The sequence below is a fragment of the Odontesthes bonariensis genome, chromosome 13, assembly GCF_027942865.1.
Source record: "Odontesthes bonariensis isolate fOdoBon6 chromosome 13, fOdoBon6.hap1, whole genome shotgun sequence".
NCBI classification, from domain to species: Eukaryota; Metazoa; Chordata; class Actinopteri; order Atheriniformes; family Atherinopsidae; genus Odontesthes; species Odontesthes bonariensis.
Window position 1 is genome coordinate 19,690,525 of NC_134518.1, and position 23,897 is coordinate 19,714,421.

The 23,897-nt window shown below is 41.3% G+C and overlaps 6 protein-coding genes across 27 annotated transcripts in view; all 6 read left to right on the forward strand.

Moving 5' to 3' along the window:
• The window catches only part of LOC142397750 (protocadherin gamma-C5-like), a 260,382-nt gene that overhangs the window by 125,222 nt on the left and 111,263 nt on the right, over positions 1-23,897 (forward strand). The window lies entirely within an intron of this gene.
• Positions 179-2,803, forward strand: LOC142398110 (protocadherin gamma-A7-like). The gene is made up of 2 exons (XM_075482091.1): positions 179-742; positions 2,033-2,803. The coding sequence occupies exons 1-2, from the start codon at positions 371-373 to the stop codon at positions 2,801-2,803; spliced, it is 1,143 nt and encodes a 380-aa protein (XP_075338206.1). The 5' UTR covers positions 179-370.
• On the forward strand, positions 3,309-6,553 carry LOC142398111 (protocadherin gamma-A7-like). Its single transcript, XM_075482092.1, has 3 exons — positions 3,309-3,785; positions 5,073-5,848; positions 6,542-6,553. The coding sequence occupies exons 1-3, from the start codon at positions 3,413-3,415 to the stop codon at positions 6,551-6,553; spliced, it is 1,161 nt and encodes a 386-aa protein (XP_075338207.1). The 5' UTR covers positions 3,309-3,412.
• LOC142398112 (protocadherin gamma-A7-like) lies at positions 6,508-9,243 on the forward strand. The gene is made up of 2 exons (XM_075482093.1): positions 6,508-7,182; positions 8,467-9,243. Exons 1-2 carry the CDS (start codon positions 6,796-6,798, stop codon positions 9,241-9,243), a joined length of 1,164 nt encoding a protein of 387 aa, XP_075338208.1. The 5' UTR covers positions 6,508-6,795.
• Positions 13,188-15,740, forward strand: LOC142398113 (protocadherin beta-16-like). The gene has a single exon (XM_075482094.1). It carries the CDS (start codon positions 13,347-13,349, stop codon positions 15,738-15,740), a length of 2,394 nt encoding a protein of 797 aa, XP_075338209.1. The 5' UTR covers positions 13,188-13,346.
• Positions 20,537-23,815, forward strand: LOC142398114 (protocadherin beta-16-like). Its single transcript, XM_075482095.1, has 3 exons — positions 20,537-20,949; positions 22,237-23,005; positions 23,771-23,815. Exons 1-3 carry the CDS (start codon positions 20,621-20,623, stop codon positions 23,813-23,815), a joined length of 1,143 nt encoding a protein of 380 aa, XP_075338210.1. The 5' UTR covers positions 20,537-20,620.

The following is a 23,897-nucleotide window of genomic DNA, read 5'->3' on the forward strand; positions in this document are numbered from 1 at the left end:
TTTTCACTTTTAATGTAAAACTTTTAAGCATGCAGTAACACAACGGATTAATCATACTCTTTTGATAGATGCACGAAGCCCATTTTTACCCCTTTGTGAAACACTTGTTATTTTCATATCAGACTCTAAGGGCCGCTGTTGATCTTCACAGCAAATGTGAAGCTTTTGAAATGCAGTTACACCTCCTCTTCACATCCTAATATACTGCGGTGGAGCAGGACAATCGGTCTTTATTTTCATCAGTGATTTCCAAGCGGATCTCTTTCAACCGGGTGGATTATAAATGCATAAACGAGGAACAATACTGGATATTTAGAAAGCTTTTTTTCGACATACATTTAATTGGAGTTGAACCCATTGCTTTTGCAATATGTATTTCATCAGCAGGAAACACACGATAAAATGGCAACTACGGACCATCATACTTGTTTTTTTCATCAAGGCAACAGTTTCCCAGATCCGCTACTCAGTCCCCGAGGAGATGAGAAAAGGCTCGTTTGTTGGAAATGTAGCTGAGGATTTGGGTGTCGACTCTAAAAGACTGAAATCAGGTGGTGCCCGGATTGTTAGCAGTGATAGCAGCGAGTATATAAGGCTGGATGTAGACAAAGGGACTCTCGTCATCGGTGAAAGGATAGATAGAGAGCAGCTTTGCGGCCAGACATCGCCCTGTAGTTTGAATTTTGAAATGATTTTAACCAATCCAATGCAACTGCATAGCGTTGTAGTGGAGGTACTGGATGTTAATGATAATGCACCCGCGTTTCATGAGAGAGAAATGCATATAGAAATCTTAGAATCAGCTCTACCTGGAACCGAAATATTACAAGTGAGTGCAACAGATCCTGATGTCGGCATCAACGCTTTGCACGACTACGCATTAAACCCAGCAAGACATTTTAACATTAAGGTTTTCTCCAGTCCAAACGGTCATAAGTATGCCCAGCTGTATCTTTCTGGTGCTTTAGATCGAGAAAAAGAGGGAAAGCTCCTTCTAACGCTGACGGCTGTGGACGGGGGTGAACCACAACGATCAGGTACACTAAAAATACATGTAACAGTCCGGGACACAAATGACAATGCTCCCGTTTTTACACAACCAATTTTCAAGGCTTCCGTTAAAGAAAATGTTCCAAAAGGAACGTTAGTGGTGAGCTTGAGCGCTACAGACGCAGATGAAGGAATGAATGGACGTGTTACATACCACCTTAATCGCATGTCTAGTAATATTGCTGAGATATTCCAACTGGATGAAAACAGCGGCGATTTAACTGTGAACGGTATGATTGATTATGAAGAAAATAAAATATATGAGATTGGCGTACTGGCAAAAGATCAAGGTGGACAAAGCACGTCAACAAATGTAATAATTGAAGTAATAGATGTAAATGACAATGCACCTTTAATAACGCTAACCTCATTTTCTAATACCATCGCTGAAGATTCTCCTAGTGGAACCACCGTAGCTATAATAAACGTTAAAGATCTAGATTCAGGAAAAAATGGCAAAGTGGACTGCTCAGTTAATGCAAATATCCCGTTTACAATCCACTCATCTCTAAAGAATTACTACACTCTTATCACAAACGGTGTCCTTGACAGAGAGCATAACACAGATTATAACATCACTTTCAAGGCTGTTGACGAAGGCAGTCCACCCCTCTCAACAAACAAGACGATAACTCTTAGAGTTTCAGATTTCAATGATAATGCTCCTGTATTTGAACACAGTTATTATGAAGCGAATATCATGGAGAATAATGCACCGGGGTTATCTGTGTTTTCCGTGACAGCGCATGATGCTGATTCAGGACAAAATGCAAGAATCTCTTACCTGCTCGTTGATACTCACTTAAATGGTAACCCCATATCCACTTATTTATCTGTAAATGCAGAAAATGGAGTTATACAAGCAATTCGGTCATTTGACTACGAGCAAATTAAAACCATAAATATTTACGTTAAAGGACAAGATGGAGGTTCCCCGCCCTTAACCAGCAATACCACGGTAAAACTAAACATTATTGATCAGAACGATAACCCTCCTCAGGTTCTGTACCCAGTCCAGACTGGTGGCTCTGTGGTGGCTGAAATGGTGCCTCGTTCAGCAGATGTGGGCTATCTGGTCACTAAAGTGGTGGCTGTTGATGTGGACTCTGGACAGAATGCCTGGCTCTCCTATAAACTGCAGAAGTCCACAGACAGGGCGCTGTTTGAAGTGGGCTTACAGAATGGAGAAATAAGAACCATCCGCCAAGTCACTGATAAAGATGCTGTGAAACAAAGACTGACTGTTATAGTGGAGGACAACGGGCAGCCCTCTCGTTCAGCTACAGTCATTGTTAACGTGGCGGTGGCGGACAGCTTCCCTGAAGTGCTGTCGGAGTTCACTGACTTTACACACGACAAGGAGTACAATGACAACCTGACTTTTTACTTAGTGTTGGCTCTGGCTGTAGTCTCCTTCCTCTTCATCACGTGTTTAGTGGTTATTATATCAGTGAAAATCTACAGATGGAGACAGTCTCGCATCCTGTATCACTCCAGCCTCCCTGTGATTCCATATTATCCACCACGTTACTCAGACACTTTGGGGACAGGGACTCTCCCTCACGTGTACAATTACGAGGTGTGCAGGACGGCTGACTCCAGAAAGAGTGACTGTAAGTTCGGCACAGTTGGTAGTCAGAACGTGCTGATAATGGACCCCAGTTCTACAGGAACGATGCAGCGGATACAGAGTGAGAAGAACATCCTGGATGAACCAGACTCTCCTCTAGAGGTGAGGGCATTGATTCATTGATTTAAATCACAAATCAATTTTGTATTTTTTTGGAGCTGTGGCGATACTACTTCTTTTGGGCTCATGCTTAATAATTTCAGAACCACAATTCATGATAAAAATTACACTGACTTTAAATGAAATCCCCTTTTTGACCATCTGCTTACTTCACTGTGCTGCTGTTGGCTGTTTTGCATTACAGTATTTAATTGTTTAATATCATCTTTTGCCAAAACTCGTAGGCTATGCATATTTCACCTTTAAGTTTTTCTACTGTTTTTCAAACTAAAATCCAAATTCTGCTGGGTGAACGTTTTTTGTTTAAAACTAAAACACAAAAGTACATGGTAAGTTGAATTATATTCAGTACTTTGTTCGTGATATTCATCCTATGAACAGCGAGGGACGCTGTTGGTCAGTAAAACAAGTAGTCTGGAGTGATAGGGGAGAGGCAGAGCCTTCTTTTTGTCTGCATAGCTGGTTGAAAACACAGACGGTTTACTTCTCAAGAAGGATTGGACCATATAGGTATTCAAAGCAAAAACTTCAAACGAGACGGATTACTTTTTCTTGCTCTCTTTGGATTTCATATAAAGCAAGCAGTTTATTTCCTCTTGACCTCTTTTTGCAATGGCGCTTGAAAATGTGCTTCCATCGGGTGAAAAATGGCGTTTGTATTGCAGGTCAGTACGGTGGTTCCCCCTGTTGCTGTGGTGTTTCGTTTACGTCGTTTCAGGCCAGATAAGATATACGATTCCAGAGGAGATGAAAAAAGGATCACTTATTGGCAACGTAGCTCAAGATCTCGGTCTGGATGTGCAAAGGCTTCACTCTGGTCGTGCCCGTATCGTGGCCAGACAAAGCATTCAGTATATCGAGTTGAAAACAGACAAAGGCATTTTAGTCGTGAACGAGAGGATCGACCGAGAACAGCTTTGTGGAGAGGAAACACCATGCAGCTTCAGCTTTGAGGTTATTTTAGAAAATCCCATGGAGCTGCACCGAGTCACAGTGGAAATAACTGACATTAATGACAACTCCCCGACGTTTAGAAAGGAGGAAATTAAATTTGAAATAAGCGAATCTGTAGCACCAGGATCACGCTTCTTGTTAGCCACTGCCGAGGATGCAGACGTTGGCAGCAACGGCCTACAGAAATACATACTAACTACAAATGAAGTATTTGGTTTGAAGCAACACTCAAATCAAGATGGTCGAAAATATGCCGAAATGATTCTACAAAAACCATTAGATAGAGAAAGTGAGCCAAGAATACTTCTGAAGCTCATAGCCGTTGATGGTGGGTCTCCGCCTAGATCTGGGACAGTAAATATAGATATTACTGTGCTTGACGCTAATGATAATTCTCCTATTTTCAACCAGACTTTCTACAGAGCTGCTGTTTTGGAAAATGCATTAAAGGGCACCTATATCACGACAGTAAATGCAAGTGATGCAGATATTGGATCAAACGGCCTCGTCACTTATAGATTTTCAAACATGAAAGAACAACTAACTGAAATGTTTAATTTAGATGGAGTGACGGGGATGATAACACTCATAGGCCAAGTAGATTATGAAAAGGACAAGAAATATGCAATTATGGTTGAAGCTGTGGATCAAGGTGGCCTGACAGATTCAAGCAAGGTTCAAATTGAGATCTTAGACGTGAACGACAACGCACCTATCATTAATGTGATGTCATTTTCCAGCCCTGTGCCAGAGGATTCTCCTCCTGGTACCACAGTGGCAATCATTAATGTGATTGACGCAGACTCAGACCAAAATGGGAAAATTACTTGTACAACTGACCGCATCCTCCCATTTAAAATAAAATCAACATTAACTAATTATTATGCATTAATAACAGATTCCTCGTTTGACAGGGAGGTTGTACCAGAGTATAACATTACTGTACGGGCTACAGATTCCGGCTCACCACCAATCTCAAGCACGGCAGTATTGCGTCTGAAAATCTCTGATGTAAATGACAATGCTCCATTGTTTGATAAAATGAGCTACGTTGGTCATGTTGAAGAAAACAATCCCCCTGGAATGTCATTATTTTCTGTTACAGCGCAGGATAGCGACTGGAATCAAAATGCTAGAATATCGTACTTTCTCGAAGAAATACAGATCAACGGTAGCCCAACGTCGTCTTACGTCTCCATAAACAGTGAAACAGGAGTTGTTCATGCAGTGCGTTCATTTGACTTTGAACAAATTAAAAAACTCCAGTTGTTAGTAAAGGCTCAGGATGGAGGCTCTCCTCCACTCAGCAGCAATGTGACTGTGAAAATACTGATCCAGGACCAGAACGATAACCCCCCTCAGGTTCTGTACCCAGTCCAGACTGGTGGCTCTGTGGTGGCTGAAATGGTGCCTCGTTCAGCAGATGTGGGCTATCTGGTCACTAAAGTGGTGGCTGTTGATGTGGACTCTGGACAGAATGCCTGGCTCTCCTATAAACTGCAGAAAGCCACAGACAGGGCGCTGTTTGAAGTGGGCTCACAGAATGGAGAAATAAGAACTATCCGCCAAGTCACTGATAAAGATGCTGTGAAACAAAGACTAACTGTTATAGTGGAGGACAACGGGCAGCCCTCTCGTTCAGCTACAGTCATTGTTAACGTGGCGGTGGCGGACAGCTTCCCTGAAGTGCTGTCAGAGTTCACTGACTTTACACACGACAAGGAGTACAATGACAACCTGACTTTTTACTTAGTGTTGGCTCTGGCTGTAGTCTCCTTCCTCTTCATCACGTGTTTAGTGGTTATTATATCAGTGAAAATCTACAGATGGAGACAGTCTCGCATCCTGTATCACTCCAGCCTCCCTGTGATTCCATATTATCCACCACGTTACTCAGACACTTTGGGGACAGGGACTCTCCCTCACGTGTACAATTACGAGGTGTGCAGGACGACTGACTCCAGAAAGAGTGACTGTAAGTTCGGCACAGTTGGTAGTCAGAACGTGCTGATAATGGACCCCAGTTCTACAGGAACGATGCAGCGGATACAGAGTGAGAAGAACATCCTGGATGAACCAGACTCTCCTTTAGAGGTTAGTCGATTCTTCTCTGTGTCTTTGTTTTTTTTTTTTTTTTTTTTTAATCTTTATCCGATTTTTGTTCAGTTTGTCCAACTGTTGAGTTTTTACCTAATTTCAGCACCATGGACAGCGACTCACTTTCCTTCTCAACATCGTTTTAGTATTTCGAATTCCCAAAACCCATATAGCAGACATTTGATGTTATACAGTATTTCACATGACCATTTTAAACTTGGTTGCATTATGTATTATATCAAACAGTTAACTCATATATGTTTTATGGTACTATAAATACAACAAAATACTGATTAAAAAAGCCCATTATTCTCTTTCAGAAGATTGTTTTTTTCGAATTTACTTTGTTTCACTTGTATCTAATGCTTTTCATAAACATCTATATCTGCTATGTTTCGAGTTGCAAAACTCTGCTGTTTTATCCTTTCAAAACAGCCGTATTCAGTGGTTTCTCATAATTTGATTTTGCTCTCTCTTCGACACTTCTTCAAATCAGTGTTTTTTGTTTGGAATTTAATCAGCTGTGCAGTGTGTGCGATGTTTGGGTTGATATAATCTGCATATAGATTTTCGTTGCAAGTTATAGTTATTTTTATTTTGTATGGAATCACACATTAGACTACATAATATCAATGATGTTTTGAATCAAATTGCTATTTGCACTGTTCCCTATTCTATTTGGACTCTAAGGGACGCTGTTGATCAGGAAAACAGTGGCTAGTGTTGTTATGACTTTGACAGAGGAGAGAAAGAGGAGATCGGGGAGGTTGGAAACAGTTTCCTCATACTCGAAGGCATTCATGGAAATCCAGTCGCATAGAACATTTATGACGACACTTGTACAGTACCATCATACAGAGATACAGAACGAGTTAATTTTACCTTTAATTTTCGTGTGTGATTGGATGATTCACAGCTTGATTTAAGATTTTGGTCCTGAAAGCATGGAAATACGCAATCATCGATGTGTGAAATGGCTGCTGTGGTGGACGCAAATCTTGCAACTGTTCCTTTTACTCTTGATGATTTCCAACATCAGCGGCCAAATCCGTTACTCGATACCAGAAGAAATGAAGAAAGGTTCCCTTATCGGTAACATCGCACAGGACCTTGGTTTGGATGTGAAAAGGCTCCGTTCTGGCCGGGCCCGCATCGTAAGTGGAGAAAGCAGTCAGTACACTGAGCTGAAGGAAGACAAAGGAATTTTAGTCGTGAATGAGAGAATAGACCGAGAGGAGCTATGTGGGGAGGTAACACCGTGCAGCTTCTCCTTTGAAATAATTTTAGAAAATCCTATCGAACTGCACAGAGTAACAGTAGAAATATTAGACGTAAATGACCATGCTCCAACCTTCAAAAATAAAGTCATACATTTAGAAATTAGTGAATCTGCAACAATAGGATCTCATTTCGACTTAGAAAGCGCTTATGACCCCGACGCGGGGATTCACAGCTTGCAGAATTATGTTTTGTCCCCGAATGATAACTTTGTTTTGAAACAGCATTCTAACCCCGATGGAATCAGGTTCGCTGTAATTATTTTACAGAAGCCATTAGACAGAGAGTTAAATCCACACCTCTCTTTAAAGCTAACAGCAGTAGACGGTGGAACTCCACAACGATCCGGTACAGTAAATATTGACGTCATTGTTCTTGATGCCAATGATAATCCACCTGTTTTTAATCAATCGATATACAAAGCTACCGTGGCAGAAAACGCCCCCATAGGTGCGTATATAACAACTGTAAATGCTTCAGATATCGACAGTGGTTCCTATGGCTTAGTGACATATAGCTTTTCCAATGTAAAGGGAAAACCTTCAGAAAAATTTGAAGTTGATAGTTTGTCTGGAAAAATAACTGTAAAAGATGATATTGATTACGAAAAAGACAAAAAGTATGAAATAAGAGTGATCGCCAAAGACCAGGGTGGCCTCAGTGACGCAACCAAAGTTGTTGTTGAGGTTGTTGACATAAATGATAATGCTCCTGTAATAAATATAATGTCTTTCTCCAGCATGATTTCAGAGGATGTTTCTCCTGGTACAACCATAGCTGTTTTCAATGTTAAAGATGCGGACTCTGACAGAAACGGTCAGATTATTTGTTCAATTGATTCTAATCTTCCATTCAAAATTCAGTCTTCCTTGACTGAATATTACAATTTGCTCTCAGACGTAGCTTTTGATCGTGAAACGAAGCCAGAATACAATATAACAATAAAAGCAACGGATTCAGGCTCACCCCCGCTTTCCACAAGAGCTACTTTACACCTAAGAATTTCTGACGTAAACGATAATGCTCCAGTCTTTACCAAACCGAATTATTCAGCCTATGTAGTTGAAAATAATACACCCGGGATGTCAATATTTGCTATCAACGCACGAGATTCTGACTGGAATCAAAACGCAAGAATATCATATTTTATTGAAGACAGGGAGGTCAGTGGTAGCCCAGTTTCGACATATGTGTCTATAAATTCTGAAAGTGGAGTAATACACGCAGTGCGCTCATTTGATTATGAACAGATTAAGCAGCTTGTTTTTACTGTTAGAGCGCAGGATGGAGGCTCCCCCCCACTTAGCAGCAATGTGACTGTGAAAATACTGATCCAGGACCAGAACGATAACCCCCCTCAGGTTCTGTACCCAGTCCAGACTGGTGGCTCTGTGGTGGCTGAAATGGTGCCTCGTTCAGCAGATGTGGGCTATCTGGTCACTAAAGTGGTGGCTGTTGATGTGGACTCTGGACAGAATGCCTGGCTCTCCTATAAACTGCAGAAGTCCACAGACAGGGCGCTGTTTGAAGTGGGCTTACAGAATGGAGAAATAAGAACTATCCGCCAAGTCACTGATAAAGATGCTGTGAAACAAAGACTGACTGTTATAGTGGAGGACAACGGGCAGCCCTCTCGTTCAGCTACAGTCATTGTTAACGTGGCGGTGGCGGACAGCTTCCCTGAAGTGCTGTCGGAGTTCACTGACTTTACACACGACAAGGAGTACAATGACAACCTGACTTTTTACTTAGTGTTGGCTCTCGCTGTGGTTTCCTTCCTCTTCATCACGTGTTTAGTGGTTATTATATCAGTGAAAATCTACAGATGGAGACAGTCTCGCATCCTGTATCACTCCAGCCTCCCTGTGATTCCATATTATCCACCACGTTACTCAGACACATTGGGGACAGGGACTCTCCCTCACGTGTACAATTACGAGGTGTGCAGGACGACTGACTCCAGAAAGAGTGACTGTAAGTTCGGCACAGTTGGTAGTCAGAACGTCTTGATAATGGACCCCAGTTCTACAGGAACGATGCAGCGGATACAGAGCGAGAAGAACATCCTGGATGAACCAGACTCTCCTTTAGAGGTTTGTTTTCGGATTTTCTAACGTTCTGTGAATGTGCAATGAAATATTATTCATATAAATATCCATTTAAGCCATATTTCCAAATAATATGCTATAATATACTGTACATGTATTTGAATTATTTCGCTGGTCACATTTTACCGTAATTATTCTGCAAAGTTTCTCAATCAAAAATGTGCCCTGGGTGACCAAACTACTATTCCTACATATAACACATGTAATTGGAAAAAAACAACAACATATATTTGAAAAACAATTATATTGTAAGCCATCAAGATAAATGTTTCCCTTTATCAGATTCACGTTGCTGCTCGTTCCTTGCTCATGTCTGTTCTGTTACTGTCGGCACAGTAGGTGGCATATCTATTATGCCATGAGTGATTTGTACTCCTGTATTGTTTCTTCTTTTCCCATGACTGGCTCATCCGTGAGTGTATATTTGTTGAACTTATGAAAGTCATAAGCGAGATAAACGAGAGATAAATGTAGTATTTGACATGCGCAGGTCATTTGAAACTTTGTGCGTAAATAACATCCACACATTCCAGTGTGTTATACTCAGTCCTGTGAATATCAATTTAAAAAAAAAAAAATCACTCTAACGTGTAGTTCAGTCCACCCAACTCACAGGGACGCTGTTGACCAGTCAGCTGAGATATCAAAGCTCTTTGCAGCAGTACAGTACCTCCCCCATCCCCTCGAAATGTTAGGGAGAAGGAAAACGAACAGAGAAAAGGCACAATTGCGAACGAGGATTCAACCACATACGGAAATACCTGGTGATTTGAGGACTGTCTTTGGAGCGGCTATTTTTTATTTATTTTTTTCATGTTTTGAGCCAAGAGAATACGGATTCTATATCTCTATTTTGTGGACGGGGAATTGTCAGAGAACAATGACACGGCGAGTAGATCTCCTGCTGTTTCTCGTTGTTGTCTCAGTTTGCTCGGTTTATGGCCAGGTCAGCTACTCCATTCCTGAGGAAATGGTGATTGGCTCTTTGGTTGGCAATATAGCACAAGATTTGGGTTTAGACGTGCAGCGGTTGAAAGCAGGGAAAGCTCGTATATATACCGGAGAGGGTACAGAGTATATCGAGTTAAATAAAGAAAGAGGACTGCTTATAGTCAAAGAGCGGATTGACAGAGAAGCGCTTTGCGGACAGACGACGCCCTGCGCTCTTGATTTTCAAATCATTTTGGAGAATCCTATGCAGTTTTACAGCATTACTGTTGAAATCACCGACATTAACGACAACGCTCCAGGTTTTAAAAACCGTGAGATGAAATTTGACATCAGTGAGACGGTTCACACAGGCTCGAAATTTGTTTTAGAAAAAGCTGCTGATGGTGATGTGGGTATCAATGGACTCCAGGGCTATTCGTTGAGTTTAAGTGAAATATTTATTTTAAATCCCTACAGAATAGGGAGCAGTCGAAATGTTGAAATGGTTTTAAAGAAGCCCCTCGACCGAGAAAAACAGAATCTAGTGTCTTTAGTATTGACTGCTGTAGATGGTGGCAACCCACAGTTTTCTGGAACCATTCAAATTTCTGTGAATGTGCTGGATGCAAACGATAATGCACCAGTTTGTTCTCAAGCAGAGTTTAAGACTAATGTTAAGGAAAATTCGTTGAAAGGAGCTGTTTTGACGACTGTGAGTGCTTCTGATGCAGATGAAGGTCATCATGGGCACATTCAATATTCAATTTCTAATGTTCCAAAGGGAGCTTTAGACTTATTTGATATAGATGAAGAAAGTGGGGAGTTCAGATTACAGGGAAGACTTGATTATGAAAAATTTCGGCATTATGAGATAGATGTTCAAGCATCAGATGACGGTGGAAACACAGATGTATGTAAAGTGATAATTCATGTGTTGGACACAAACGATAACCCACCATCCATCAATATTATGTCAACATCATCCACTGTATTGGAGAATGTTAAACCAGGCACGGTTCTGACCATGATGAACATTCAGGATCCAGATTCAAATGAAAATGGCAAAGTTCACTGCAGTTTAGATGACCGTGTTAATTTCAAAATCAAGTCATCTTCAAATAATTTTTTCACTTTAGTGACAGACAGTGAATTAGACAGAGAAACAGATTCTGAGTTTAACATCACTGTGACCTGTTCTGATGAGGGAGTGCCCTCCCTCTCCAGCAGCGTCACTCTCACCTTACAGATCTCTGATGTGAATGACAATGCTCCTGTCTTTGAGAGGAGCTCATATGAGGCCTACATTGTAGAAAACAACACACCAGGTCTCTCTATATTCACAGTGAAAGCCAGAGATGCTGACTGGAACCAGAATGCTCGTGTTTCTTACATACTGGAGGACTCCTCTGTTAACGGAGTGCCAGTCTCCTCATATGTGTCCGTTAGTGCTGATAGTGGAGTCATCCATGCAGTGCGCTCCTTTGACTATGAGCAGATCAAAGATTTCCAGTTCCGCGTCAAAGCTCAGGATGGAGGCTCTCCTCCACTCAGCAGCAATGTCACTGTGAAAATACTGATCCGGGACCAGAATGATAACCCTCCTCAGGTTCTGTACCCAGTCCAGACTGGTGGCTCTGTGGTGGCTGAAATGGTGCCTCGTTCAGCAGATGTGGGCTATCTGGTCACTAAAGTGGTGGCTGTTGATGTGGACTCTGGACAGAATGCCTGGCTCTCCTATAAACTGCAGAAAGCCACAGACAGGGCGCTGTTTGAAGTGGGCTCACAGAATGGAGAAATAAGAACCATCCGCCAAGTCACTGATAAAGATGCTGTGAAACAAAGACTGACTGTTATAGTGGAGGACAACGGGCAGCCCTCTCATTCAGCTACAGTCATTGTTAACGTGGCGGTGGCGGACAGCTTCCCTGAAGTGCTGTCGGAGTTCACTGACTTTACACACGACAAGGAGTACAATGACAACCTGACTTTTTACTTAGTGTTGGCTCTGGCTGTAGTCTCCTTCCTCTTCATCACGTGTTTAGTGGTTATTATATCAGTGAAAATCTACAGATGGAGACAGTCTCGCATCCTGTATCACTCCAGCCTCCCTGTGATTCCATATTATCCACCACGTTACTCAGACACTTTGGGGACAGGGACTCTCCCTCACGTGTACAATTACGAGGTGTGCAGGACGACTGACTCCAGAAAGAGTGACTGTAAGTTCGGCACAGTTGGTAGTCAGAACGTGCTGATAATGGACCCCAGTTCTACAGGAACGATGCAGCGGATACAGAGTGAGAAGAACATCCTGGATGAGCCAGACTCTCCTTTAGAGGTGAGGCTTTTGTGATATTATTTTAACTGATCAATGCGCTTGTGCTTTTTTAGGGATCGTACTTCTCCACAGGTGCCCTTTGGTGTTCTCACGAGACTTCTGAACCTTTTGGGATTTTCAGAACCATAAATCAAGAACTGCACCACCCATTTGAATGTCCAATTGATTAATTCATTGTGAAACAGAATCGTGGTATTTCGATAAACTGTTTTACAGTTAATTTAATGACATACTTTTTTCTTTGACCATTTTCTCTATATCTTAAAATACTATACCATTAGTTATCATGCTGGATATTTCACCACTAATAGTGCCACCAATAACGTGAATAAAGCATTCATGACTATTGGTGTGTGTGTGTGTGTTTTATATGAATTAGAACATATTTTTTTCTCCAGAAACAATATAACTTTTGTTCAAACGTAATTTTGAACTAAAATTTAAATTTTGTAATCAGAAACCTATACTTATCTTTAAAATTCACTTCAACAGTAATTTTAAGGTACTAATATCTTGGTTATGTGATATTGGCTCTATGATGTGCTTAGATTTTTGTAATACGTCACAGTGAGCTCTTGGGGCCGCTGTTGATTAATGTGTGATGGCTGTTGGGAACGTTTCTGCTGTACCTCCTTTATGATCTACTTCTTTCCTTCAAATCAGAGGACAGCAGGCAAGCAGTGAGAGTAATAGACGAACATTCCACGGCGAGCTGCTATACAATATAATTCACTCATCCCGTTAAATCGTGGTATATTCGGAGCACGTTGGTCGAAATCTCCCTGAGAAGGAAAAATAAGACTAACGGGATTAACGTTTCTCCGGTATTGCCGAAAGAACAATGAAGCGGCGAGTACTTTTGTTTTTTTCATTTATTTCTTTGTCATCGGTGGCCGGGCAGGTCAGCTACTCCATTCCCGAGGAAACGCCAAAAGGATCATCAATCGGTAACATTGCTCAAGACTTAGGTTTGGACAAAAAAAGATTGAGCGCAGGGAAAGCTCGGATTTTTGCAGGAGACAACGCAGAGTACATCGAGTTGAACAGAGAACGGGGAGTGCTCCTTGTTAAGGAAAAAATAGACAGGGAGCTGCTTTGTGGACAGACGACGCCCTGCGCTTTGCATTTTCAGGTTATCTTGGAGAACCCCATGGAATTGTACACAGTTATCGTGGAAATAACTGACATCAATGACAACACCCCAGTTTTTGAGAAATCTGACATGAAATTTAAGATAAGTGAGTCTGCTGCGACGGGAGCAAAATTCTTGTTAGAGAGAGCGATAGATCCCGATGTTGGCATGAACGCTCTTCAGAGGTATTTTCTTACAAAAACTGACCATTTTGTTTTGAAGCTGAAAGATCAGCCAGACGGGGAGAAGACAGTTGAAATGGTTTTACAAAATCCTCTTGACAGAGAAAAACAGGAGGAGATATTTTTAGTGTTAACTGCGGTCGACGGAGGAGAACCAAGGCTAACTGGCACAGCACAAATACACGTTACAGTGCTTGATGCTAATGACAATGCACCTGTTTTTACAAAACCCCATTATACAGCTACGATATCTGAAAATACAGTTAAAGGGACAGTAATAACGACGGTCAGCGCTTCTGATGCTGATAAAGGATCTAATTCCAACATAATGTACTCAATTTCCAACACCATTGCAGATGTGCGAGACGTGTTTGATATTAATCAGTTAAATGGTGATTTGATCTTGAAAAGTTCTTTGGATTATGAAAAGGCACGTTACTACCAAATACATGTGCAAGCAAGTGATGAAGGAGGACTAACGGATTCGTGTAAGGTAACAGTTGAGGTGATAGACATTAATGATAACCAACCACTTATTAATATAATGTCACAGACAGCTGTAATTCCAGAGGACTCTAAACCAGCAACAGTTGTGACGATGGTAAATGTTCAGGATATAGATTCTGGAGAAAACGGGAAAGTTCACTGCGCTATTAATGAACATATTCCTTTTACATTAAAGTCAACATCAAGTAGTTTTTTCAACCTACTGACAGACAGTGAATTAGACAGAGAGATAGCCTCTGAGTATAACATCACAGTGACCTGCTCTGATGAGGGAGTGCCCTCCCTCTCCAGCAGCGTCACTCTCACCTTACAGATCTCTGATGTGAATGACAACGCGCCTGACTTTGAGAGGAGCTCATATGAGGCCTACATTGTAGAAAACAACACACCAGGTCTCTCTATATTCACAGTGAAAGCCACAGACGCTGACTGGAACCAGAATGCCCGTGTTTCTTACATACTGGAGGACTCCTCAGTTAACGGAGTGCGAGTCTCGTCATATGTGTCCGTTAGTGCTGATAGTGGAGTCATCCATGCAGTGCGCTCCTTTGACTACGAGCAGATCAAAGATTTCCAGTTCCGTGTTAAAGCTCAGGATGGAGGCTCTCCTCCACTCAGCAGCAACGTGACTGTGAAAATACTGATCCAGGACCAGAACGATAACCCCCCTCAGGTTCTGTACCCAGTCCAGACTGGTGGCTCTGTGGTGGCTGAAATGGTGCCTCGTTCAGCAGATGTGGGCTATCTGGTCACTAAAGTGGTGGCTGTTGATGTGGACTCTGGACAGAATGCCTGGCTCTCCTATAAACTGCAGAAAGCCACAGACAGGGCGCTGTTTGAAGTGGGCTTACAGAATGGAGAAATAAGAACTATCCGCCAAGTCACTGATAAAGATGCTGTGAAACAAAGACTGACTGTTATAGTGGAGGACAACGGGCAGCCCTCTCGTTCAGCTACAGTCATTGTTAACGTGGCGGTGGCGGACAGCTTCCCTGAAGTGCTGTCGGAGTTCACTGACTTTACACATGACAAGGAGTACAATGACAACCTGACTTTTTACTTAGTGTTGGCTCTGGCTGTAGTTTCCTTCCTCTTCATCACGTGTTTAGTGGTTATTATATCAGTGAAAATCTACAGATGGAGACAGTCTCGCATCCTGTATCACTCCAGCCTCCCTGTGATTCCATATTATCCACCACGTTACTCGGACACTTTGGGGACAGGGACTCTCCCTCACGCGTACAATTACGAGGTGTGCAGGACCACTGACTCCAGAAAGAGTGACTGTAAGTTCGGCACAGTTGGTAGTCAGAATGTGCTGATAATGGACCCCAGTTCTACAGGAACAATGCAGCGGATACAGAGTGAGAAGAACATCCTGGATGAACCAGACTCTCCTCTCGAGGTTAGTTAGGCTAATTTGCTTTCTATATATTCTTATGTGTTCATGTTTATTTAATTCTTTTGATACACATAATCCTACTCTTTTATATATATATACTTTTCCTTTTTCTTTAATATTGAACTATGGCATAGTATCTTTGATAGACAGTTGCTCCATCAGCAAAACACTAAGGAAGTCAGTTTCCAGTTGATTTTCTCTTTTATTTGTTCATTTTTGTTTAGTTAATCAGCCCAGAGAACAACGTTTCCGTATTTGAAGTGTTATCTCACTTACTTTGGCTCAACGTTTTTGAATTTTTTGTTTTCTCCTTTTTTTTTTTTTTTTTTTTTTTAGTTTTTGCGTATTCAGCACCATGGACAGCTCAAGTGTAATAAACAATCCAAAGAGTTAATAGAATTGAAAAATGTTACAATTTCAGGATAATGCATGTATATTATCTCTTTTCGTTCTTCTGTATCACTCCAATTTCCTTTCAGCGAGTGTGGGATTGTGTACATATATGTAGTGTATTTCAAACACCTCGTTGCATCAACGGATCACAGCTCAGTTTCTTTCTACAACTATCAAAAACTTGTTACTTCGAAGTAACATTGCTCAATGTTATATACACATTTCATAGATTCTTTCCAAAATACGCAGTTGAATCTGAAAAAAAAAAGTTTTTTAGATATATTTTGAAAATTAGCACCTTGGCCAGTAAGAGTGATGAACATGTCTCTCACTAGTGTACTAAGAATTTGATATCTTGTTTAATATTTAAGATGTTTTCCATTTACTATTTATTTTAGTTTACGTGCCAACTTTTCTGGGCATGTAGATGCTTTTTTTTAGGCAAGCACTTTTTCCTGTTTCTTTTATATGTTTTGTTGGCGTTCTATTTTTGTTCTCACCAGTATTTATTTTTAGTTTTCTTGTGAACATTTGGAGCAATTTGCATTCTTTTTTTTTGTGAATCTTAAATGCAACAACGTGTTTCTATGAATAATATTATTATTTATGTTTTCTAAGAATAATTATCATTATTGCCATAGTCAGATGCCGGGCAGTTCACATCAGTGAACAGAGAGGGACGCTGTTAGCCATCAACTTGCTGAGGAGGCATTTGTTGCGGTTCCTCCCCTGTACGTCAGCGTATTGCATTGGGAATCAGAGACTGGCAGAGTGAACAGTTGGGATTGCCATGAAAAGCAGGCGCAAGGATTGCACATTGGGATTCCTTTGTTTCACATTTTAGGATCACTGTCAATTTTGGGACGGTATATTTTTTTATGTATTAATCAAACTCGGATCCAGAGTCGAAGGCATTCAGGTTTTTCCGATTTTCTTCAAACACGTTTGAATAGGAACGATGAGATGGCAAGTGCTGTTGTTTTTCTCAGTTATCTCTCTCAGTGTTGTGCGCGGGCAAGTCAGCTACGCCATTCCTGAGGAAATGGAAAAAGGGGCTGTAGTGGGAAATATAGCCCACGATTTAGGTTTAGGAGTTGACCGACTGAAGTCCGGTAAAGCTCGCATTTACACTGGTAATACTGACGAGTATGTAGTGCTGAAGCGAGAGAGAGGAGAGCTTCTTATTAAGGACAGAATAGACAGAGAAGCGCTGTGCGGTCAAACAATGCCCTGCGCCCTGCATTTTCAAATGATCCTTGAAAACCCAATGGAGTTTTACACGGTGACTATTGAGGTTATTGATATAAACGACAACCCTCCCAAATTCGAGAGAGATGAGATCAAATATGAGATTAGTGAATCAGCTCTTACTGGAGCTCGATTTGTCTTAGAAAAAGCCATTGACGATGACGTTGGTGTTAATGGTTTGAACAGCTACACCTTAAAACCCAGTGAAAATTTCGTTTTGAAAACCATCAGCCGAGGGGATGGCACAAAACATGTCGAGATGGTTTTACAGAAACCACTAGACCGAGAGAAAAATGAGCATTTATCTCTAATACTAACCGCTCTTGATGGGGGTGAACCACAGCTGTCAGGGACAATGCAGATTATCATAAATGTGTTAGACGTAAATGACAATGCACCTGTTTGTTCAAAAGCAGAATATAAAGCAAGTGTTACGGAGAACGCCCCAGTTGGCACTGTTGTGACTACCGTGACAGCAACTGACAGAGATAAAGGAAATAATGGAAAGATAATATTCGCAATTCCAAAATCTGCAGCAGCAAATCTCTTTCAGATTGACGCTGAAAACGGAGTATTGACGTTGACTGGAAATGTAGATTACGAAAAAAGAAGATTTTACGAATTAGATATTCAGGTGTCAGATCAAGGAGGATTGTCAGACGCATGTAAAGTAATTGTGGACGTGACAGATACAAATGATAATCCTCCATCCATCAACGTTATGTCTAAGTCAAACGCATTGTCTGAGAACACGAGCCCCGGGACGGTTGTAACAATGCTCAATATACAAGATCCAGACTCAAATGATAACGGCAAAGTCACGTGTGTTTTAAGTGAAAATGCAAATTTTGCCATTAAATCAACAACCAACAATTTCTTTACTGTTGTTACAGACAGTGATTTAGACAGAGAGACAGATTCTCAATATAACATCACAGTGACCTGCTCTGATGAGGGAGTGCCCTCCCTCTCCAGCAGCGTCACTCTCACCTTACAGATCTCTGATGTGAATGACAACTCGCCTGACTTTGAGAGGAGTTCATATGAGGCCTATATTGTGGAAAACAACACACCAGGTCTCTCTATATTCACAGTGAAAGCTACAGACTCTGACTGGAACCAGAATGCCCATGTTTCTTACATACTGGAGGACTCCTCTCTAAACGGAGTGCCAGTCTCCTCATATGTGTCCGTTAGTGCTGATAGTGGAGTCATCCATGCAGTGCGCTCTTTTGACTACGAGCAGATCAAAGATTTCCAGTTCCGCGTCAAAGCTCAGGATGGAGGCTCTCCTCCACTCAGCAGCAACGTGACTGTGAAAATACTGATCCAGGACCAGAACGATAACCCCCCTCAGGTTCTGTACCCAGTCCAGACTGGTGGCTCTGTGGTGGCTGAAATGGTGCCTCGTTCAGCAGATGTGGGCTATCTGGTCACTAAAGTGGTGGCTGTTGATGTGGACTCTGGACAGAATGCCTGGCTCTCCTATAAACTGCAGAAAGCCACAGACAGGGCGCTGTTTGAAGTGGGCTTACAGAATGGAGAAATAAGAACTATTCGCCAAGTCACTGATAAAGATGCTGTGAAACAAAGACTGACTGTTATAGTGGAGGACAACGGGCAGCCCTCTCGTTCAGCTACAGTCATTGTTAACGTGGCGGTGGCGGACAGCTTCCCTGAAGTTCTGTCGGAGTTCACTGACTTTACACACGACAAGGAGTACAATGACAACCTGACTTTTTACTTAGTGTTGGCTCTGGCTGTAGTCTCCTTCCTCTTCATCACGTGTTTAGTGGTTATTATATCAGTGAAAATCTACAGATGGAGACAGTCTCGCATCCTGTATCACTCCAGCCTCCCTGTGATTCCATATTATCCACCACGTTACTCAAACACTTTGGGGACAGGGACTCTTCCTCACGTGTACAATTACGAGGTGTGCAGGACGACTGACTCCAGAAAGAGTGACTGTAAGTTCGGCACAGTTGGTAGTCAGAACGTGCTGATAATGGACCCCAGTTCTACAGGAACGATGCAGCGGATACAGAGTGAGAAGAACATCCTGGATGAACCAGACTCTCCTTTGGAGGTTAGAATGTTTTAATACATTAATATATTTTGAAATCTGAAAATGCAATTTAAATATATTTAGCTTTTTGAGACGAGGTCTCTGCTCTGTCTTTTTATATAAACAGCTAACTTTGAAGGATATACGTATACATATATATATTTCTATTTCACATTATAACTACGTTTGATGTAATGTCTGTCTTCTTTGAAAACACGAATAGTGCAGAAGTAACTGCTATGGTTACTGTTTTTGCCACTATTATCGCTACTACCATGAATAATGCTGTTAGTGATACTTATTCTACATCCACAAATAGGGATAATAGTTGTAGTAGCTATTATCCTAATTAGTGTTGGCGTTGTACAAACGTGTTCTACAAATAGTTGTATATCAGTAATGATAGCAATGCTGATATAGCGACAATTGAATAGTGAATTAATGACCTGCGGGGCGTGAATATAATAATCGTTGTGGTTCAGTCAGTGATAGTTTGTTTGGAAGAAAACTGCATGTTTTCCTTACCATTCAAGTTCAGGTTCATTAATGTTGTGCTCTCTGGAGGTCACATTCGCAATGGCTGTCATTTACAGAGGTCTCTGTTTTGCAGGCTGAAAGTCCCATCCCAGTCGCTAAATTGGATTTAGTATCCTCCCCACCCCTAAGACAACCCTTTTACACTTGCAAGCTCTGATTACAGCACTGTCTCATTTTTTACATGTCTTTTTAAACATTACATTTTGATGTAATTATTAGCCGATTAATACTGAACATGTTTCTCTGCAGTCATTTATAAACGTATAGAAATTGTTTCAAACCGTTGGTCCTTGTTTCAAAATGCTCATGTTCTAAATTGAGTACTTTCAGAGTTTATTTTCACTTGACTGTCTGCAGTTTTATAGTTTGAACTCTTAGGGCCGCTGTTGACCAGAGTGTAGATGTCTGAGTGCATGTTTGTAACCCCGCCACCCATTTATTATATCCATAGTACAGAGAGAACACGACAGAAGACGATCGGACAGATTTCATAGAGGAGGATTATTGAAAATGAGAGAGAATGGTTCATATCTTCGGAAGATTTTCACCAAATAAAGGGGTTCCGACACTTTTATCTTGAGAGTGGGGCTTGAATTTTAGTGGTATTTGTTTTAAGGAATTTACTGGAACCTCATCGGACAAAACAATGAATCGGCAAGTACTGTTTTTCGTCTTTCTTCTCTGGGTCCAAACAGCCGTCACTCAGATGAGCTACTCCATCCCAGAGGAAATGCCAAAAGGATCTTTAGTTGGAAATATAGTCCAGGATTTAGGTTTGGAAATCAAACGTTTGATAGCAGGCAAAGCAAGGATCTATAGCAGGAGCAGCGAAGAATACGTCGAGCTGAACAGAGAAAGAGGCGTCCTCCTCGTCAAGAAGAGAATCGACAGAGAGGCGCTGTGTACAGAGACTGCGCTTTGTGCTTTACATTTTCAGATCATATTGGAGAATCCCATGGAATTTTACAGTGTTACAGTCCAGATCACAGATATTAATGATAATTCACCAGCTTTTGAAAAAACTGAAATGAAATTCAGAATTAGTGAGTCAGCAGTTACGGGTGCGAAATTTGTGCTGGAAAGGGCCGTGGATCTTGATGTTGGCATCAATGATCTTCAGGGCTACCAATTAAAACCGACTGATCATTTTGGTCTTAAAGTCCACAGTAACACTAACGGGAATAAAAACGTTGAGATGGTGTTACAAAAGTCTTTAGACCGAGAGAAGCAGGATCAGATATCGCTCGTGTTAACGGCTGTAGATGGAGGAGAGCCGCAGATGTCAGGAACAATGCTGATTGTCATCACAGTCTTAGACGTTAATGATAATGCTCCTGTTTTTACACAGCAAACATATAAAGCTACAGTTATAGAAAATTCTCCGAAGGGGACAGTTGTTGCTACTGTTACTGCATCAGATGCAGATCAAGGTTCAAACAGTAAATTAACATATTCAATAACAAACACGTTAGACAATGTCAGGCGGTTATTTCAAGTAAATCATGAAAATGGACAAATTTCATTAACTGACGATATTGATTTCGAGAAATCAAGACATTTTCAAATAAATTTACTTGCTAGTGACGAGGGAGGACTCACAGACTCTTGTAAGTTGGTTGTCGATGTGCAGGATGTAAATGACAACAAACCTGAAATAAACATAATGTCAAAGTCAAATGTGATATCAGAGGATGCTAAACTCAGTACAGTCGTTACAATGATAAATATTGAGGACCTGGACTCAGGAGAAAATGGAAACGTTGAATGCTTTATTAACGAAAATATACCATTTATATTAAAATCATCAACAAATAATTTCTATACGCTCGTGACAGATAGTGATTTAGACAGAGAGAGAGCCTCTGAGTATAACATCACAGTGACCTGCTCTGATGAGGGAGTGCCCTCCCTCTCCAGCAGCGTCACTCTCACCTTACAGATCTCTGATGTGAATGACAACGCGCCTGTCTTTGAGAGGAGCTCATATGAGGCCTACATTGTAGAAAACAACACACCAGGTCTCTCTATATTCACAGTGAAAGCCACAGACCCTGACTGGAACCAGAATGCTCGTGTTTCTTACATACTGGAGGACTCCTCAGTTAACGGAGTGCCAGTCTCCTCATATGTGTCCGTTAGTGCTAATAGTGGAGTCATCCATGCAGTGCGCTCCTTTGACTACGAGCAGATCAAAAATTTCAAGTTCCACGTCAAAGCTCAGGATGGAGGCTCTCCTCCACTCAGCAGCAATGTGACTGTGAAAATACTGATCCAGGACCAGAACGATAACCCCCCTCAGGTTCTGTACCCAGTCCAGACTGGTGGCTCTGTGGTGGCTGAAATGGTGCCTCGTTCAGCAGATGTGGGCTATCTGGTCACTAAAGTGGTGGCTGTTGATGTGGACTCTGGACAGAATGCCTGGCTCTCCTATAAACTGCAGAAAGCCACAGACAGGGCGCTGTTTGAAGTGGGCTTACAGAATGGAGAAATAAGAACTATCCGCCAAGTCACTGATAAAGATGCTGTGAAACAAAGACTGACTGTTATAGTGGAGGACAACGGGCAGCCCTCTCGTTCAGCTACAGTCATTGTTAACGTGGCGTTGGCGGACAGCTTCCCTGAAGTGCTGTCGGAGTTCACTGACTTTTCACACGACAAGGAGTACAATGACAACCTGACTTTTTACTTAGTGTTGGCTCTGGCTGTAGTCTCCTTCCTCTTTATCACGTGTTTAGTGGTTATTATATCAGTGAAAATCTACAGATGGAGACAGTCTCGTATCCTGTATCACTCCAGCCTCCCTGTGATTCCATATTATCCACCACGTTACTCAGACACTTTGGGGACAGGGACTCTCCCTCACGTGTACAATTACGAGGTGTGCAGGACGACTGACTCCAGAAAGAGTGACTGTAAGTTCGGCACAGTTGGTAGTCAGAACGTGCTGATAATGGACCCCAGTTCTACAGGAACGATGCAGCGGATACAGAGTGAGAAGAACATCCTGGATGAACCAGACTCTCCATTAGAGGTTAGAAGGATTTATTCTACCTTTTTTTTTTTTTTTTACTGTTGTCAATACTTAAAAAAAAAATCTAACTTAAACGTCTTTGGCCTACAGTAATTCACATGAGAGCTTGTATTATTGAAATACGCTTGTTGCCCTTCTTTTGCAGTCTTTTTTATTATACATATTAGAGTTCAAATCAGATTGTTTATAGACATTTTGCTTTTAATTCCCACCAAAACCTCTGCCCTACTTAATCATTTGTTCCTAATAACAACAAAAGTTATTATTTAAAATTATTATTATTATCAATAATAGATTAAGAATTCTGTATATTATTGAGCACGTAACAGCTTGTAGTTGTAACAGATCCCTTAAGAACATATTTTCTTTTAACGTGTTTGTTTTTATCCTTATATTATACAGCTCTACGGTAGTATTTGTTTTCTTACTTTTGACTCTAGCTGACTTCTTGTTGACCATAGATAGCGACGTATTTAGTATTTTTGTTAAAGCATCATATTTAACCCATCTCCCAAGTTCCTTTTCCTCAGTTTTAAAATGATCATTTTATTTTTGATTTCTTAACTGTCAGTAAATAATTTCCATTATTCAAGAAAGCCTTTTCCCGTTCTGCCTTCCCAGTCTTTCGTTTCGTGGTTCATATTTAACTTGACCATATGTGCACTTGAGGGGTCTGATTAAAGATCATGCTTTCGTTTCTCATTCACTCTTCGTTTAGCTGTTTATGTTAAATATGATTTCTGTCTTATATCTTTGTGCATTCAGTATATTTCCTGTGGGGATTATTTTAACCTGTTTCCCAAGAGTTGAATTTGAGATGCAGCTCTGCAGTTTTATGATTTGAACTCTTAGGGCCGCTGTTGACCAGAGTGTCGATGACTGAGTGCATGTT

Excerpts from the sequence above, each read along its gene's own strand:
- LOC142398113 (XM_075482094.1), top strand. The coding sequence starts at position 13,347 with ATGAAGCGGCGAGTACTTTTGTTTTTTTCATTTATTTCTTTGTCATCG.
- LOC142398110 (XM_075482091.1), top strand. The coding sequence starts at position 371 with ATGTATTTCATCAGCAGGAAACACACGATAAAATGGCAACTACGGACC. Across the intron at positions 743-2,032 it reads TTGTAGTGGAGGTACTGGAT|AACGATAACCCTCCTCAGGT; the intron begins GTTAATGATAAT and ends ATTATTGATCAG.
- LOC142398111 (XM_075482092.1), top strand. The coding sequence starts at position 3,413 with ATGGCGCTTGAAAATGTGCTTCCATCGGGTGAAAAATGGCGTTTGTAT. Across the intron at positions 3,786-5,072 it reads AAATCCCATGGAGCTGCACC|CTGTGAAAATACTGATCCAG; the intron begins GAGTCACAGTGG and ends GCAGCAATGTGA.
- LOC142398112 (XM_075482093.1), top strand. The coding sequence starts at position 6,796 with ATGGAAATACGCAATCATCGATGTGTGAAATGGCTGCTGTGGTGGACG. Across the intron at positions 7,183-8,466 it reads TAACAGTAGAAATATTAGAC|GACCAGAACGATAACCCCCC; the intron begins GTAAATGACCAT and ends ATACTGATCCAG.
- LOC142398114 (XM_075482095.1), top strand. The coding sequence starts at position 20,621 with ATGAATCGGCAAGTACTGTTTTTCGTCTTTCTTCTCTGGGTCCAAACA. Across the intron at positions 20,950-22,236 it reads ATGGAATTTTACAGTGTTAC|AATACTGATCCAGGACCAGA; the intron begins AGTCCAGATCAC and ends TGTGACTGTGAA. Across the intron at positions 23,006-23,770 it reads AACCAGACTCTCCATTAGAG|TATATTTCCTGTGGGGATTA; the intron begins GTTAGAAGGATT and ends TTGTGCATTCAG.